The sequence below is a fragment of the Amphibalanus amphitrite genome, unplaced genomic scaffold (assembly GCF_019059575.1).
Source record: "Amphibalanus amphitrite isolate SeventyFive unplaced genomic scaffold, NRLGWU_Aamphi_draft 000774F_arrow, whole genome shotgun sequence".
NCBI classification, from domain to species: Eukaryota; Metazoa; Arthropoda; class Thecostraca; order Balanomorpha; family Balanidae; genus Amphibalanus; species Amphibalanus amphitrite.
In genome coordinates, this window is record NW_024882268.1 from 34,831 (window position 1) to 54,255 (window position 19,425).

A 19,425-nucleotide genomic window follows, 5' to 3' on the forward strand; every position below is an offset into this window, starting at 1 on the left:
AAAAATTGGCGTGTTGGTGCACATAGACCACTTCTTTGACATGTATTCCAGTTTTTTTTCGATACACTCAAAAGTTGGGATTTTATAATTATTTTCCCAAATAGTAAGTTTTTTTAGAAACAAAAATTGGGCCAAAATTCAATATTTTCAAAAAACCGAGATAGCCATTTGATGGACAAAGTAGAATCACGTATAACCTTTTTTGTTACGTCTTGATCCCTTTAAAAATGAAGATGCTAGCGGCGTTTGAAATTTTACCGTTTTTGAGGCGAAAATGGCGCATATGACGTCACTAAAACGTCATTTTCTCAAAAAAATTCAAACGGAATTTCGCTCAAATTTTCAGGAAACGTCTTAAATTGATGTATGATAACGTACTGAAAGTTTGACGTCGCTAGCGTAACGCGTTTAGAAGTTATTGCCGAAAAACGGGAGGGGGCAGATTCTGCCCTTCCCCCCCCCCCAGCGGGGCGCGAGTTAAGAGCCAATTTTTTTTTGCTTAAGTAGGTCAGAGGTCAAGTCAAGGTCAGGTCAAGGGTACAAAATGCAAGTTTCTACAGTATTGGCCTTGCACCGTAGTTGCCGAAGAATGGACTGAGACTGATTGCCCAAAACGTGTTCTTAGGCTTCCAAGGCAATATTCGTTGCATGCAATATCATGTAAAGGTCAAGGTCAAGCTCAGGTCAGGTCACCAAAAACCAAATATAGAAAAGGGCATGTGCGACACATGTTTATGGTCTAAGGTCAACCGGTGACCTCTGAAGTCAGGTTCAGTGGCCCAATGTACGGGCTCGTTTTTTTTTTTGTAAATACCTTTGCAAAAAAGTCCCAGATCCGCGAATTTGGTACATACCATCGTGTTTGTCTAGCTCAGACTTGTCGAATCGTATACTTTTTGTTCGGGTGAGATCAACCTCGGGTGTTGACCTCGGGTCCCTCGCTGACTTCGAAAACTCATGCGAATTACACAGTTGTCAGCATCCAACCACGCACCAAATTTCATTACAATCGGTCTGCCCTTTCCTGAGATATGACAGAGGGGTGTGCACTTGCGCACTTGAGAACGTGCAGAGCTACAACCTCCTTAGTTTATGGAAGATCGCACTTTGCAAAACTTTGAGCGCACATAAAATTTGAACATGATCGGCCGAGTTGTTCCCGACCTATGAGCCGTAATCGCAAAAGTGACCCTTATTTTGGCGCCAAAACTGAGTGTCCACTTCAGGTAGGTAGTTGGTGTCTATGGTTAAATATAGTACATCCACAGTGTCTTCACTACTACGTGTTTTCTGTAATAAACATTGTCGAAAAAAATGCTGGTGGCTGTGCGACCTCAGACGTGGTTATAAGAGTGCTCTGACGGGCGCAATGATTGTTGATAGAGGTGGCAAAAGATGAAAATTTTGGGAACCAGACTCGAACCAGACCCGGCTGGACATTTCTGGAACCAGTCGGACCCGGTCTTAGTTGGAATCGGAACCAGTTGGACCCGTTCCCCAAAAGTCAATTAATGCAAACTACTTGTAGGTATCACTAGTTCCATCATGTAAAACAGCCTATTTCCCACTGGGAATACTCATGAGCTACTGTGTGCAAAGAAACATTCACTTCATATTTTGCAATAATGTGTAGTGTGCAAGATGTATAGTTTATTTTAGGACCCGGTTGGACCCGTCAGAAAATTTCCAGGAACCGGTCTGGACCCATATGGGTCCAGACTGGTTCTTTGGACCGGGTCCTCGGGTCCACATTTTGCCACCTCTATAGTGTAAGCTTACGTTTCTATTGTATGTACATACGATTCTTTAGGTAAATTATACGAGCATGATATAGTTCTTTCATAAACGATTAATCTATATTCAACATCAGTTAACTAACTAAATGTGCACTGTAAACAAATGCGACGCGTTACTAGTCCACTAACATGCGGGAACCAACATCAATCACTCATCACAACCACGCACCAAAGATTCAACGAGATAGTTATGTACATTATTAAGTAACTGAAAAAAGAATGCAATTATTACATATATGCCGCGTAACATTATAACAACGTAGTAACTTGACTAAGGTATTGCACTTCAAGGCTGGGGGGATCCAGAGCGTCGTAAGCCTCGTCGCAGCTGCGACGTGTCGCAAGTTGTGTAGTAAGTCGTTTTTGGAGGGATCAATTGATGAGTAGCGTTACTTAAGAAGTAAAGTCTATCGCAAAGTGCCTGATTTACGACACAACTTACGAATTTGAAATAGCAGTCGTAAGTTGTGTCGCAAGTTGATATGGCCTTGAGGGAGAGGTCACAGGTCACAGGTCATTGGGGTCATGGTCACGAAATTTGCATGGTACGTGGAAAATTGTTGAAACTTGAGATCCTGAAAATTTCGTTGCAATCCGTTGCCGCTAACGCGAGTTATAAAGCAAGAACCAACGGTTCGTCTATGAGGCCTCAATCCGCGCCAGCGAGAGTGTTGAACATGGTGCATAATATGTTATATTCACATTTATTGGGGTATTCATGGATATGAAGTAGCCTAACACCATTCCAGCAACTACTGGCGAATCCAGAAAGGCGGTCTTGGACGTTGCGAGGGGCATCCCCCAAAAGATTCTCCAAATTCTAAAAACGATGTGTCCCAGATGACCCCCATGACCTCGAATTGATCTCTGTGATGACCCCAAGTTGACCTCTGTGACCTGACGTGTTCCAGATGACCTCCAATTGAGCTTTGTGATGACCCCAAGTTGACCTCTGTAACCTGATGTGTCCCAGATGACCTCCGTGACCTCCAATAGAGCTCTGTGATGACCCCAAGTTGACCTCTGTGACCTGACGTGTCCCTTGATGACCCCCATGACCTCCAATAGAGCTCTGTGATGACCCCAAGTTGACCTCTGTTACCTGAAGTGTCCCAGATGACCTCCGTGACCTCCCATTGAGCTCTGTGATGACTCCAAGCTGACCTCTGTGACCTGATGTGTCCCAGATGACCTCCAATTGAGTGTCAGATGACCTCTGACGTGTCACAGATGACCTGCGTGATCTCCAATAGAGCTCTGTGGTGACCCCAAGTTGACCTCTGTGACCTGATGTGTCCCAGATGACCTCCAATTGAGCTCTGTGATGACCCCAAGTTGACCTCTGTAACCTGACGTGTCCCAGATGACCTCCGTGACCTCCAATTGAGCTCTGTGATGAACTCAAATTGACCTCTGTGACCTGACGTGTCCCATATGACCTCTGTAACCTCTAAGTGACCCCTCTGATGACTCCAAGCTGACCTATCTGACCTGATGTGCCCCAGATAACCGCCATGACCTTCAATTGAGCTCTGTGATGACCCCAAGTTGACCTCTGTGACTTGACGTGTCCCAGATGACCTCCGTGACCTCCAATTGAGCTCTTTGATGACCTCAAGCTGACCTCTGTGACCTGGCGTGTCCCAGATGACCCCCAATTGAGCTCTGTGATGACCCCGAGTTGACCTCTGTAACCTGACGTGCCCCCAAGTTGCCTTCTGTGACCTGACGTGTCTCAGATTACTTCCGTGGTCTCCAATTGAGCTCTGTGATGACCCCAAGTTGACCTCCGTGACCTGAAGTGTCCCAGATGACCTCTGTAACTTCCAATTGTGACCTCAATCTCCAACTCTACTAACTCTCTGTGACCTCATACTCTCTTAACTCATTTCTTCTAAAGCATCGCTTCTAGATGCCCTATAGCGTCACGAATCTCTTGTGATCGATCCCAAAATTCATGGCAACTCACGTGAGCGTTAGCAACCACAAGTCACCCAGTTGAGACAAAGCTTCAGAATCAGAGAACATGCTTGAACTGGCTGTCTAATAAGCTCGCAAACCAGAAGGACGAATGTTCCTTTATGCTTGATAGAGTTTTCGACCTTACTGACGCTTACTACGGGATCAGCTGATCGTGTAGCCTTTTAAATTCTCGAGTAAAGCGGGTATTTAAACCTTGTCGCAGCTACGTTCTGTCGTATCCTCCGACAAACCCCTCTTTCCTCAACATCCCTCCTTTTTCGCTACGACACAACTTGCGACGGAACATGTGTCGTAACTTGCGACGTGTCGTAGATGGACTTGCGACGCCCTGGATCCCCCCGGCCTCAAATGTTTTAAATGCGTAAACAGCTGAGTAATGTTTAGCTAGCTGCTCAAATGTCAACATCTTACTCACTTATACGAGCATTTCCAACTATTCTGATTGGCAAGAACTGATCTTGGCAGGACCAGGTCCACTATTCGGGGTCACAGCGAACAATGAACATGCTATGTGTACATCAAGACAATACAAAGAAATAACAACGTATAACTGAGCTGGAGTAACGTAAAACTATCAGATATTTTAAGATAAACACAAACAAGATAATCCACTATTTGGAAGCGATGGCTCACAAAGTCTCAAAAACTAAATGCACTGGAGAATGTCGACAAGTACAATATAATGCAGTGGGAGCTGGTCAATGATTACAATTCGCCACTTGCAGCGCCGTTTATATGCGAGACCCTGCACACTGAATGCTCTCAGGGGACACAGAGACGCCGACTCCCGTGACTACTCGTGCCACGTCTCCTCAAAGTCCTTTTTCAGCTGGTTCATCCAGACCGAGTGGTCCACCTCCCAGGCGTCATTGTCCAGACCTCTGCCGGAGGTACTGAGCACAGCGCCCGCGTAGGCCACCGTACCGACAAGCGCCACGGTCAGAATGGCACCCATCACCACTCCCAGGAACGACTCTGACGAAAAAAGCAAGTACCAACGATTAGGGCGTCTGTGTGTGAAAACGGCGCAGCAGTCTCTCAAACATTCCAAACGATCTAAAAGTGCAGCCGAATCCATTTCTTATGGTGATTATTACAATAATCTAATTGCGAAGCTCCTTATTCTGGCAAAATGTTTTTTACATGATCTGGTCCCAGGACATTTACGAGTCAGTGGAGAGCGCTACGACCCTTTTCTTAGTATAGGCCGCCAGGTGCGGTACTGACCTGGTCCGAATCCACCGAGCGCGGTAAAGGCATCGCCGAGATCCTGGCGCCGGGTGGGTCCCAGCAGTCTATCGGCCCATCTGGAACGAAATCAGGCATTCACGATCGTCGACCACATGACCGCAAACTTCCCGCAGCCACACGTTATCGTTAGACCGCGCACCAGCACCTTCCAGGGGACATGGGCAAAACAGCAACACCTAGCTAACGAGCCTAGCTAACGAGCGACATTTTATGCCCCAAGGTTAAAGTCAAATACAGTGTTCCTGGGCTCAACATAAATGGAAATGGTTGCACTTTTCCTATTTCTTTATAATGATGATTTCATGAAAGAGGCCGTTTTCGTTGCTTAAGGCTGAATTAACTACCTGGCCAGGCAACGAAAAACAATTTCTATCGACACCATTGATGCCTTGTTGCATACTCATGATGCATCAGATGCTGGAAATATCTTTAAAATTCAAGTAGGTCTGTGAAACTAATTATACTGTCACCCAAATTGAGCAGCAGGCTTCAATCCCTGCGGAGAGCTACCGCATCCGGCAGCGTTGTCACCCAAATTGAGCGGCAAGCTTCAATCTCCTGCGGTAAGCTACTGAATCCGGCGGCACTCCTGAGCCACACCATGGGCGCGTGTCTCGGTTCAGATATTGCACGTGAGAGTGCTTACCCCTCCTTTGCCGGTGGCAGGTCGCCGTCATAGGAAGAGTAGGAGCTGTAGACGGGCAGAGATGCTGGTCGGTCCGAGCCGCGGGGCCGGCGCCAGTCTCGGCGACAGGACACAGCGGTCACCGCTGCCACCAGCAGCCACATGGACGCCTTCATGGTGATGGCTGGAGACGGCAGAGGGATGGACATTAGCTGTCTGTAAAGCGTCGTTAGTGGGCTGTGCAGCTTGCACGCTAACTGCACAGACCATGCTCGATATAACACTAGCCACCATGTCAGATATGGTTAGTCTCGCAAACCGTATGATATTGAGTTTTATTTATACGGAATGGGGAATTGAAAACACTCAGTCAGAAGTAGAATCATTCCTTAAAATAAGCTGCACTATACAAATCATCACACCGTCAAATTAATGCTACTGACCTTGATAATATCTTCAACAAGGCAGTGACGGGCTGACGGATGCCTCTCTGGGTGTGTTGGGCAGCACGGCTCGCACACTGCACCCCGCTGTGCCTCTGGCCACAGGACAACGACCGTCGAGCCGCAGGGTAGGCGCCTCAGTGGCCCTCGCCGAGCTGCACTCCGGCACTGCCTGAGGCCAGCCGCCGGCGACGCCGACCCCAGCTCACCGTGACGAGTCGGCCAAGCAAGTGACACAGACAATATAGACCCCACACTTATATCATCAGGCGTGCCGATAAACTACAGACCTCTTTTTCATGGTACTTGATGATGATGCGCGTGCATTCTGAGATAGGTGACAACGGCGCACAGAGAAAGCATCTAATATGGTCAAAACATAAATTGATGACGGTGCTATGGCAGCGATAAGTGCGAGTAATTATCATATTTATTGATGGGATTCCCATGATGGGATATCTGGTTGCACTTCGTGCGTCGTGTAGTTTGCTTGGTTTTATTATATCTAGGCTCCCTGTTAACTGTATACTGTTTTCACCATGAAGCTGTCCGTGTGTCTGCTGCTGGCCGTGGTGGCCGCCGTCTCTGCCGACGAGGGCTTCTACCAGCCACAGGCCGTGGCGCAGTCGCCACCTTACCCCAAGCTGGGGAGATTACCACGAATAATATGCCTGGGCTGTCCCGTAACTCAGGCCTCCAGTTGACCAATATATATTAGGTACTGAACGGCTCTGGGAAAGAATTGGAGCATTGGACTTGGATTAGTGGTGAGGGCCCAGATAAAGTCATTCTGGCGTTCGACATATGGGTCTCCTAACGGATATGGTCTCTGGTTGGTGGGAGCAGACGCAGCCAATTGAAGTCATTTGAGTAGGGCAGGACGTGTCTGGCCTTTATGAGAACGTTTACCCACGCACCGACAGAGGTCCGCGCCAACTTGAACCGACGGGGGGGGGGGCGATTGACCACTCCCCTGAGATCTCGAGAACGAAGCAAGATAGCGACAAGCGGTAAACGGCATGGGGTACGCACGGACGCGAGGTCTACAATATTTAAAAGGTCATTTTCAGGTCAGGTCAAAGATGACGTTACAGGGGTCAAAAAAGTCAAAATGGCGGCGCTAGAAATGAAGAGTTTTCTCGAATAACTTTTGAAGTAGCCAAGCTAGGAACTAATTAATGGCACCATCATGATCCTCTCGTCAATCCGCATCTAATCATCTCTCTCGTCCCAGTACAGTGTGTCAAGATCCTGGGCGTAAATCTCGACTCGAATCTGACTTGGGAACACCACATAGGCACAGTCACCCGGCGGTGTTACTGTGTTTTGATAGGGCTGGCCAGAATGCAGCGCCGCGTACCGCGAGAAACAAAGAAACTGCTAGTTGAAGCCCTCGTGTTCCCCCATTTGTACTACTGCATGAGTGTGTGGGGAGGCTGTAATGCGACCCAGAAACGTCGGCTACAAAAGTGCATCAACTTTGCCGCCCGCGTCGTGTCTGGCTTAGGGTACCGTGAGCACATATCCGGGACGTTGCGCGAGCTTGGCTGGCCCACCATCGGAGACATGATAACCGAACGTGACCTATGCACCATGTACAGACTCACACGTGAGAGCGCCCCTGAACTTTTGCGCGCTCGACTGGTGAGTCGCGCCAATGTGTCGTCGCGCACCACCAGGGCGGTCAGCGACGGTCTGCTGGAGCTGCCGCGTGCACGCACCGAGCTTGCCAGACGCTCTTTTTACCACCGGGCGGTTAGAGCGTGGAATTGCCTGACCCCCGAGATCAGAGCATCACCAAATATGACTGCTTTTAAGAAAGGTATGCCGATTGCGCACTTAGGTTGATGCACTTGTTTGTGATTACTGTCATGCTAGGTACGTGTTTCTGTGTGTGTATCTGTGTGTCTTTTATTGTCGCTTTTATTGTCAGATGACGTGGATTGCTGAAAAACCATTTTATGGATGTTGTCCGAAATACATGATGATGATGATGAATCATATATGTATGTTACAGGCAATGTGTGGAATCAGGCATTCTATAGAATGCCTAGGCATTCTATAGAATGCCTGGCCGACCAGGCATTCTATAGAATCCCTAGGTATTCTATAGAATCCCTGGCTGCTTAGGCATTCTATAGAATGCCTGGCTTAAGCTCCCAGGCATTCTATAGAATGCCTAAGTATTTTGATTGCCCGAAACACACTTCGAAAATTAGGGTTCAGTGGCAGTAATGCTATTTGTTAACCTAATTTTCTTTGTTGGCCTAGGCCGGTCGTCACCTCACACCATTTCAGGGCAATGAGTTGAGAGGAAGCGAGGGAGAAATTGGGCTATGCCGACCACCAAATGGTGCGCCGCAAGCTGCAACTGATCCAATCCCGTTGGCACGGGAGAGCCACGGCGCAAGGCACGCAGGAGAGCCACAGGCCAACCAGTCGCAAACGGTTACCCTCGGAGGATTACGCCGCTACAGATACGAAACTGCATTAGAAGAGTGTTGGCTGGGAGGGTGGACCGTAGGCTTGAATCGAAAGTGATTGCGAATGACGGTGGCTTTGTTCTGATGTTAGAAATGAAGGTGAAGAATATACCAAAGGTCACATTTTATGTCGTCATAAGCACTTCGTGTAACGACTCTCAATATACATGGACAGCTCAACCTACACTGTAATGTCAGTGAATAAACTGAACAAATGGTTCATTATTCGACGTCCGGGCGGTGGCCCGGCCGTAACAAGAGCCGGATTAGGTGTTGTTCGATCTCCCCTTCCAGCTTGACTTCTGGGCCATGCGGTATTCGAAAGGTCGTCAAAATAATGAAATTTTACTCCAGTTCTTCTTTGCCAATGTTCGAAAGGATGTCATATCTAAAACAAATAGCTAAGCCATTTTTAGGTCAGGCAAATTTTTGTCCATTTTTGGCTCGTAGCCGTTTTCTCCAGTTTGACCTTAAATCAATTCCTTAGAAGGCAAACACCTCCAGAAATGGACGATTTGTCAAACTTTTTTCTGTGTAATTTTTACCAAAGGCGTTTCCGATATTGACATTACCACCATCGTCTTTCTAGCGTTAAGATAAATACTCTGTACTTTCAGGATGAAATCCTGATACAATTTGACCTAATTAGGCTAGATTGAATACCTGACCGGAAAATTTGACTGAATGAACATGCATGACTGAATGAACATTTGACTGAATGAACATAAATAGCTGACCGCAAGGTAGCCTGGCAGAAAATAATAATGTTACATATCGGTCTGTGCTCATAATCTTATACATACAACATACACTAATATGTTGGAAAGATTCGTGTATTTCCTAGGCATTCTATAGAATGCCTGAAAATCAGGCATTCTATAAAATGCCTAGGGATTCTATAGAATCCCTGGTGGGTCAGGCATTCTATAGAATACCTAGGGATTCTATAGAATGCCTGGTCGGTCAGGCATTCTATAGAATGCCTAGGCATTCTATAGAATGCCTGATTCCACACATTGCCTGTAACATGTATATGTTGTCCTCGGAAGGTCAAGGTCAAAGGTTGATCTCAGGTCACGTGATCTCAAGGTCATCATGTATGTCATTCGATGCGCCTTGACGAGCTGAATACAATGAGACCATCCTCGCGGCTGTATGTTGTTCCTGTAAGGAGTTATCAGCAACAAAAAAAAAAACTTCATGACCCTTGATGACGTCACATGAACTTACAGCTGCCCAAGAGCAAAAAAGGCCGCAAGGTAGTCAAGGTTGATCGTATATGAAGTCGTTCATGATATATTGGGCCCTTCTGACCAGGGTTGTATACGACTCAATCAATAGCAATCAATTCAATCACGACAAATTTGGGAAACCAATCAAATCAATCAAGTCAGAGCAGTTTTCGGGAATTGATTCAATCGACTCAAACGCGACAATGAAAGGAATCAATCAACTCAATCAAACGACTCAAACCAAGACATACATTAGGTTTTTTTGCCCCACCAACTTGGAAGAGTGTCCATAGCAGTCTGGTGTACCTACCTACCTACCTACCTACAGAAGAAACATAAAAATATTGTCATTTAAAATTATAAATTGCCATGCCATTCAAAGTTTCTATGTAATAAGGAAGGATACCTAGTGATGGACAGGTGGATCATGATATTGAGATTCAATGGGTAGAGTTGGAGCAGAAGTTTCATTTAAAGGGACCCTTCCACCTTCAAAAAAGTTTATGAATTGGCATGAAAGTGATGTCGCTCGGTTCAGAAAGAGCGAAAACGAATATCTACCAAATTTCACCGAAAAATATTCACCGGTTTTCAAGATATTAGACTTTTACTTTTGTTTACTTTTTTGGGATCTCCGCTGTTCCTAGCGACTTCATTTTGGAAGTGCGGCGTTCGCGGCAGATGTTGCGCGCAAAGCAGCATATACCACCGCGTGCTACAAAACGTTTTAGTCAAACATTTAAAAAACGTTAGATATCTGCGCTGACGTCACACATTCAGAGGGGTATTCCTATGCATTAGCCCCTCTGAATCAAAATGCTGCAATTTTGAAATTCAATATTTCCGATTTAACCCTATTCCTGGCGGGGGGGGGCCTCAGGAGCCCCCTCCTGAGGTTTTTTGGTTATATCTCCCAAACGCGTTGAGCTAGGAAGCTCAAATTTTCTGACTTTTCCTTAAAGGCTTCTACGCAACATGTCTGAAAATTTTGAGTTGATCTGACCTCAGGTCAGGTCACCAGAGGCGGTTTGGTGACGCTACCTCAGAAAAGTTTGCAATCACGCCAGAGCTAGAGTTTTTGACCGATCAATTTCTTCTCTTCAGGGTTTAGTTAGGGTACCAGTATGTGCAATTTGTATATCTCGGAATTTTGATATCGGTGACCTAAGGTCAGGTCAATTTCGCGACCTCCCCATTATAAGTCAATGGGGGAAAAATCAACTCCCTGTTTTTACCACTAAAACGGGTCGGAATGGCCCCATATACCATACATGACTTCATATACGATCAACCTTCACTACCTTGAGGTCTGTTTTGCTGTTGGGCAGCTGTGAGGTCATGTGACGTCATCAAAGGTCACCAAAGGTTTTTGGCCAATAACTCCGTACAGGAACAAGATACAGACGCGTGGATGGTCTCATTGTGTTCAGCTCGTCAAGACGCATCGAATGATAAACATGATGACCTCGAGGTCACGTGACCTGAGGTCAACCTTTGACCTTGACCTTTCGAGGTCAACATATATATATCATTCGATGCGGATTGACGAGAGGATCACGATGATGCCCTTAGTTTGTTCCTATCTTGACTAATTCGAAAGTTATTCGAGAAAAACTCTTTCCATATCTAGTGCCGCCATTTTGACTTTTTCGACCCCTGTGACGTCATCTTTGACCTGACCTGAAAATGACCTTTGTAAAAATTGTAGATCTTGGCCGTGCGTATCCGATGCCGTTTACCGCTTGTCGCTATCTTGCTTCGTTCTCGAGATCTCAGGGGGGGGGCCGAATCGGCCCCCCCGCCAGTTTCTTGTCCCGGCGGAGCCCGCCAGGAATAGGGTTAAGGCATTTCTCGATGTTGTGAGTGCCGAAATCGGTAATTGTGAGCCAGGGACCCCATTTTGGCTATCTCAACTCAAATCTAATGTTAAGGTGGGAGGGTCCCTTTAACCCTCGCCCTGGCAGGGGGGGGGTCGATGCGACCCCCCCTAAGGTTTTTCGAAGATAGCGTAAAAACGGCGGCGCGCAGCGCCGCCAAATTTGGCACAGCCTATGGGGCAACCTTCTTACATATGACCTGAAAATTTCAGGTCCGGGTGACCTTGGGTCAGGTCACCAGGTCAGAAAAACCGGTACAAGGTCATGGTCAAATTTCAATTTTCTTTTTGCACCTGTCCAACTCACAGTTTTGCACTGATTTCCTTCAAACTTTCAGGATGTGCTAAGTTCACCGAGTTGTATAACATATAGTTCGGGTTTTTTGAGGTCACTGACCTGAGGTCAGTTAGAGGTCATTACGTCGTAATGTTAAGCCTATGGGAAAATACTAAATTCGGAAAATACTGGAGATATCCGCTTCGTTTTATCACTTTTGTGCTTTGAAACCACAGTACTTAACAGCAGGTCACTTGGTGCTTCTTTGTTTGGTGTACTTATCCATGGGTCAGGTCAAATGAGGTCAACTGAGGTCAAATGACGTTTTTGCCAATAACTTGGCACATAATGACGCTAGAGCTTCAAAAATGGTATCATTGTGTTCCTGGTGATCAACCGAATCGAATGATATGCGATATGATGCAATTTGGTCCACTTTAACTTAATTTATTAATTTAAGTTTACTTAAAATTTAAGAAAAACTTTAAGTACACTAAAGCAAGCTAAAAAGTATATCATTCGACGCGCCTTGACGTGCTGAGTTCACTGATGCTTTTCTTTTTGCTCTATCTTAATTAGATCAAAAGTTATAAGCGAAAAACTGTTGACCTGTTTTTAGCGAAATTTTTACATTTATACCCCCCAAAACCCCCCTAAATATTGACCTAGAGTAACCAAATGTGCACAGGGGCGAGAACTCCAGGGGGCCCACCTACCTACCAAATTTGGTGTTTCTAGGTGCCATAGGAGCCAATCGCGAGGGGGGGGTCGCATCGACCCCCCCCCTGCCAGGCCGTGTTATGAAAAATGCCCTGCCAGGGCGAGGGTTAATGGGTGCAAAATAACCCAGTAGTTGACTTCAACAAACGCCCCTTAACCCGCGCACCGACGGGGGTCTGCGCCAACTTCGCACCGACGGGGGGGGGCGGATGACCGCCCCCCCCTGAGATCTCGAGAACGAAGCAAGATAGCGACAAGCGGTAAACGGCATCGGATACGCACGGCCAAGATCTACAATTTTTACTAAGGTCATTTTCAGGTCAGGTCAAAGATGACGTCACAGGGGTCGAAAAAGTCAAAATGGCGGCGCTAGATATGGAGAGAGTTTTTCTCGAATAACTTTCGAATTAGTCAAGATAGGAACAAACTAAGGGCATCATCGTGATCCTCTCGTCAATCCGCATCGAATGATATATATGTTGACCTCGAAAGGTCAAGGTCAAAGGTTGACCTCAGGTCACGTGACCTCGAGGTCATCATGTATATCATTCGATGCGTCTTGACGAGCTGAACACAATGAGACCATCCACGCGTCTGTATCTTGTTCCTGTACGGAGTTATTGGCCAAAAACCTTTGGTGACCTTTGATGACGTCACATGACCTCACAGCTGCCCAACAGCAAAACAGACCTCAAGGTAGTGAAGGTTGGTCGTATATGAAGTCATGTATGGTATATGGGGCCATTCCGACCCGTTTTAGTGGTAAAAACAGGGAGTTGATTTTTCCCCCATTGACTTATAATGGGGAGGTCGCGAAATTGACCTGACCTTAGGTCACCGATATCAAAATTCCGAGATATACAAATTGTAGCTACTAATGACCTACTAATATCCTCCGACTTTCAAAGGCCTCCGACATCTACTGTAGCTCTGGCACGGTGACAAAGTTGCAAAAAAGTGACTTGAGGTTGGGTCATTCAAAGTGACCTGGTGACCTGACCTTAAAAGGTAGGAGGTTCAAACTTGCACACCATGTGTAAAATTGATGAGGTTATAGGCATACCAAATTTCGCGGCGCTACGCGCCGCGGTTTTCCCGCTATTCGCGAAAAACCTCAGGGGGGGGCGGATATCCGCCCCCCCCGTCGGTGCGCGGGTTAACCCAAATCACCACCTTTCACCTAAAAGTTGTCAATTTAATTTTGGTCATATTCCAGCTAAGTCATCAGGCCATCTACCCCATGTAAAGCCCCTGTCTGTCTCTTATGTGAGTTATGCGGAGCTCTTCTGAATTGAACCCTGAACATAATGAACCTAGCTAGGTTTCATGCCACACTGACAAAGTGTTGAAAATGTGCTAAAAATTTGACAACTTCATTAGGTATGCTTTATGAAGACAGCAGGAAAGCACTAGGTACCTACTTACCTGCCTAGATGTGTCACTGGGGCACTGGCTACCAACAGTATACCAACGAAGGTAGATAGGTTATATGTGAAGAATTCAAAACATTTTATTGCAATACAATTTGAAACTGTTAGGACTGGGGGATAGGGATGAGCATTAAAAATATACTTAAAAGGAAATGGAGAGGACAGGGACTCTGGAACCACAGGATAAGTTAAGAACAAAGGAAGTAGGAACAAGGAAAACTAAAACGCGAAAACGGCACGGTGCGACTGCGAAAAAACAAAGAAAACGTTTTGCCAATAAGTATGCTAAGCTTTTATAAATCCTTATTCTACGTCTTTTGATTTTTGGTAAGATGACGTCATTGATTATCATATAGTATGGTAGATCATCATAAAATAAATTGGTTGTACAACACCAATTTCGTTTTAGTTATTATTTCATTTGAAATCAAACCACTTAATAATATTCGGTAAAATATTTTAAGGAAAATGAAATATATTAAATACGTTATGCTAAGGCTCTCGGGAAAAAAGCTCAACAAACGTTCTGCTGCAAATTAACCAATGCAGCAAATTAGCTATTAATTAGGTACGCAAACGTAATTAGCGAGAGGAAAACGGCGCTTTTGTTTCAGTTATTTTTGTAGGGGTTTTAGATATTTATAGAGTTCAGTGGGTTGTTTCTGAGGAGATGTGGAGATGTGAATTATTAATCAATCACACTTTATTATAGTTCGTTTTTTTTTCAAAAGGACGCTGGCTCCAAGTGCATTATCGAAGCTCTCACGTGAGTTTTGGCAGCTTCAGCGTCTGGCCAAGAATTTCTTACCGAAAAAATATCCGATTTCAAATTGTGCACGGTAAGTACCCGGAAATTGTAGCCTTAAAAATTAGCATACTATGATGACGTCACTGGTGGCAGCAGGCACCCAATGTCCGTACGATGGGACAAAGTTTTGACGACTTTGGGGGAAACTTCGTTTTTCACTGTTGTCGAGGTTATAATCGAGTAAGCGGTTTCGTCCATGATAGTTATCGTTACATTGTAATACAAGTTCGACAGCATGACGTCACCACTGTTCTCATATCTGGCTGCAAAACGCACGTATGGAAATTATCGGGAATACTTCACGTGTTAAAATAAGGCGACGTTCGAGTTTCTCAGGTTCAGTTTTTGCTCGTTTTGCTCGCTAAAACGCGTGCTTTTTCGAAAAACATACTTGGAGCCAGAGTCCTTTTGAAAAAAAAACGAACTATAGTACCTATATAGGGCCTTGCACTTTATCATCTGGATTAAAAAAAAAACGTTTCCTGCTGAGTGCAGAAAGGTAGGTAGGTGCATCGCCAGGTTCTATCACCAGGATTGGAGCAGTTATTGCAGTTGAAAGTCAAAGTTGGCTGTTCATGTTTAGGCCCTGTTCTTTATTTGGCCATCTACCCCATATTGCAGTTGTGATGACAAGCAGTTTTCAGTGTAGTTTTGTGATCTTTGATGTCATCAATTGGTGTCATTATTTTTCGTCAACTAAAACTTATTTGAACTTTCCATTCAATCGACTCAATCATACGAGTCACTCTGATTTTCGGGAATCAAATCAGTCAACCAGTCGCTAAAGTCAAACGAGTCAGTCAACCAGTCATCTCGAAAAGTCAATCGACTCAATCCAATCAACTCAAAATACGCGTTGAATCAAATCAATCAATTCAATCGACTTGATTGGTATACAACCCTGCTTCTGACGTGTTTTAGTGGAAAAAAAAAACAGGGGGTTGATTTGATCATCCATGCTTATACTAACATCTTTGTAAAGCAGTGGTGGTATATGCTATTTGCGCGCAACATCTGCCGCGAACGCCGCACTTCCAAAATGAAGTCGCTAGGAACAGCGGAGATCTCAAAAATGTAAACAAAAGTAAAAGTCTAATATCTTGAAAACCGGTGAATATTTTTCGATGAAATTTGGTAGATATTCGTTTTTGCTCTTTCTGAACCGAGCGACATAACTTTCATGCCAATTCATTAACTTTTTTGAAGGTGGGAGGGTCCCTTTAAACGAATTAGCACCTATGCTGATGTTTCTCATCCTTAGCAACAATAAGAGGAACAATGCTTGGATAAGTTCGTTACACCCGTAAAAGTGGATGTCAACAACTGTTCCAGTGTGCCTGGTCCTCGCTGAGACCGAACGTCAGAGGCACTGCTGACGCGAGGTGGCATCCGTCAGCCTACCGTTTTACCTCCAAACGCGACATGAATAAGCATACACATTAACGTATCTTTCGCAAGAAGACGGCGACTATAAAAGCTCGCGTGCGGTGGTTTCACTTGTTCATTTTGGCGAGTGTCTCCCAGCAGTCCGGTAAGGAGCGACCCGAGTCGACACATCTCCGCTGCCCAGAGGTGGCGCCAGCCTCGCCCGGCCGCACCTCTCGGTCCAGGCCGGCCCATCTACCGGACTGGGTGCCCGCCACGGCACCGGGGTGCACGGGTGGTGACCGAGCTGTGGCGCCGGTCCCGTCGGCCGGCCGCAGAGCTGTCACAGCTCTGTGTCTCCGAGTGTAGAAGTGGAGTGGGCGGCAATGTGTGCCAGTGTTGTGGCTCGAGCAGTGAGGTCGGACCGAGTGGCCAGCGGCGGTCCGGTGAGCCGGAGCGGCGGCGGCTGCCCAGCGAGGGCCGCGAGGACCCGCCGATCTGTGACGCATGCCTCGTTGGCCGCCATCTGCCACTACTCATGTCCTCACTCCGGGTGCATTTTGGTAGAAAATATTCAACAGTTTATTTAAACCGCGTTGAAAGTTGCCGTAAAGAAATATTGAAATATTGAATAACTTCTCACATTCATTCACATTCACATTCAAAGAAATATTGCCGTAACTTTTGTCAAAGGCATAAGCAGGCTGCATCGATTCTAGCATAACTTTAGCTGTCACCCAGACCTTACTATTTTTCAGTATAATAAACCCATCAAGGTGAACTTATCAGCTCAATATACAGAGCTTGCCGTCTACCTCGTTCCGCTATTATTTTGAACATCATTTGCTGCTGGCCGAGGAAAAGCCTCCTGTCAGTAGTGAGATCACTGCATGGAGCCATATTCAAGCCATCAAGAGGTGCCATCAGTAAAGTTAAAAGATGCTTTATGGAGCAACAGCAAGCACTGTGGGGCTTTCAAAGGGCTTGAGAAACTTTACATGAGAAAAATCGTCTTCGGGGAAATTTAAAATCACGTGGTAGGGCTTTGGAATTTGAGCTTAAGCTTCCAATTTCCAAATCATACCACGCATGTGAGCCTTGTGGTATATTTCATATAGGTATTATTGCGTACCAATATAGACCATTTTGTATGATGTTTCTCCTAATATATTTGGTAGATGAAGAGTAACTTCAATTTTTATCATTACCTCGTCCATGCTAGAAATATTTTCTACGGTCTCAAAGGTGGAGTTTATCGGAAGGTGTGATCATACAATAAATGTTCGAAGAACAATATGGATTTACGTGGCATTAATTGTAAAAAATGATATGCTTTTGTCACCCGTTACTTATTCGGCATTTATCTTATTTCAGTTTTCACCATGAAGCTGTCCGTGTGTCTGCTGCTGGCCGTGGTGGCCACCGTCTCTGCCGACGACGGCTTCTACCAGCCCCAGGCCGTGGCCCAGTCGGCACCCAGTGCCTACAATAACTACTACGACCAGCAGTACCAGCCCCCTCAGAGTCAAGGGTAGGTGGATATAATATGACCGAACAGCAAGTGGTATCCGGAGGGCGTTTTTACGCCTGATAATCATATTTATTTACTCCCATGCGAGTGGGACCAAATAAAACAGCGCTTATGCCTGATGATGTTTTGGTTTTAAATTTATATCTTTGAAAAAAATTTCTTTCTAGATTTCAGCTGATTATTTCATATTAAAGGTAATTATTTCTATAAACATCAACGGCTGCGTTGTTGTGTATTTTTATTTGAATGGTAGGTATACTTTATGTTTTCACCTTTTCCAGATGGCTCGATCGTCTGTTCGGGTCCAACCGGCGCCAGGGCCTTGGCGGCCTTCTCGGGGGAGGACTCGGCATTTTCGGTCTGATCGGTGAGTCGCCATTTCCAATTTCCGCTACGGGCAGTTAGGAGTACTTTCCCTCCATTGTTCTACTTTTTGAACATATAAAGGACTGCCGGTGCAAGATAGATGACCAGCCATTTATTCATGTACTAAGTAATACGTCACCTTTCAAACAAATATCTAAAGAAGGTGATCTATCAAACAGATAAAGCAGGTCTTTGGCAGCATTCTTGGGAGTTTTATCAAGAGATCAGGAAAGTCGACAGTGGTACTTACAAATACTGACCCCCGTTTGTTGCGTCGACAGGTCCCATCGCCCTAGTCGTCATTGCCATCGTTGGTCTGGTCGGCACGGCCTATGTTCTCTCGGAGCTCGATAGCTCCGGCCGTGGCCTGGACTCGGACCAGTGGGAGGTGGACCACTCGGTCTGGATGAACCAGCTCCAGAGGGACTTTGAGGACTCGTGGTCGGTGTAATTGTTCCTGTTATGGATTGCGAGAACTCGATTCGCTGTAAATTTTCATGTATATATCTGTTACTACTGAGAACGTTTCCATGAATGCTCATTTTTAGAGCGAGTAAAATCGGCTGTCTCCACAGCTGCTGCAACAATTGTGATGCCAATTCTTTTTGTGCTTTTGTCTTTTACGCTTCGCTTTATTGCGCTTAGGAGCTACTGTTCTATGCAATTCTATCCATCCTCCAAGGGCAGCTAATTTCTATCGGCTACTTCATTTCATCATTGTGGACACATATGCCACAACGTCATCTCATTTAAGGCCTGACGCTCTACGGAGAGAAAAATGTAGGCCTGACATTTTTAAAGACAACATGCAAATTTTATTCCTTTTCTGGCACATAAAAGAGTTTTTATCCTGATTTAACTGCTCCCCCCCATCCCTTGTTTCGTTCTCGAGCCTTATATATGCCCTTGGAGTGAATTGGACCATTGTGCCTGCTTCTTACAACTTCCACGCTTTCCTGCTATCCTTATTTGCCCGATGGTTGTTATTTGCCTATACAAATTTGCTATTGAGGACAGTTCTGCCTCTTTTATTCCATTTGAGAACAGTTTCTAACAAAGTTACATGAAATTGTTGCGATGAGAAATCATAACAGAGTGTTGAAATGTGATGTTACGGTTTCCCGTGGTTATGTCGTTTCTCATATTTGTTTTGGAAACTGACGTATTTTGTTCTGTTATTGTTTTGTTTTCAATATCGAGTGATGTGAGAATGTCTCAGAAATACATTTTTGACTCAAG

At 45.5% G+C, this 19,425-nt stretch overlaps 1 protein-coding gene across 1 annotated transcript; it reads left to right on the forward strand.

Moving 5' to 3' along the window:
• Positions 1-16,427: 16,427 nt before the first annotated feature.
• Positions 16,428-19,425, forward strand: LOC122365940. Its single transcript, XM_043337598.1, has 4 exons — positions 16,428-16,455; positions 17,664-17,820; positions 18,102-18,187; positions 18,468-19,425. Exons 2-4 carry the CDS (start codon positions 17,672-17,674, stop codon positions 18,635-18,637), a joined length of 405 nt encoding a protein of 134 aa, XP_043193533.1. The 5' UTR covers positions 16,428-16,455; positions 17,664-17,671; the 3' UTR covers positions 18,638-19,425.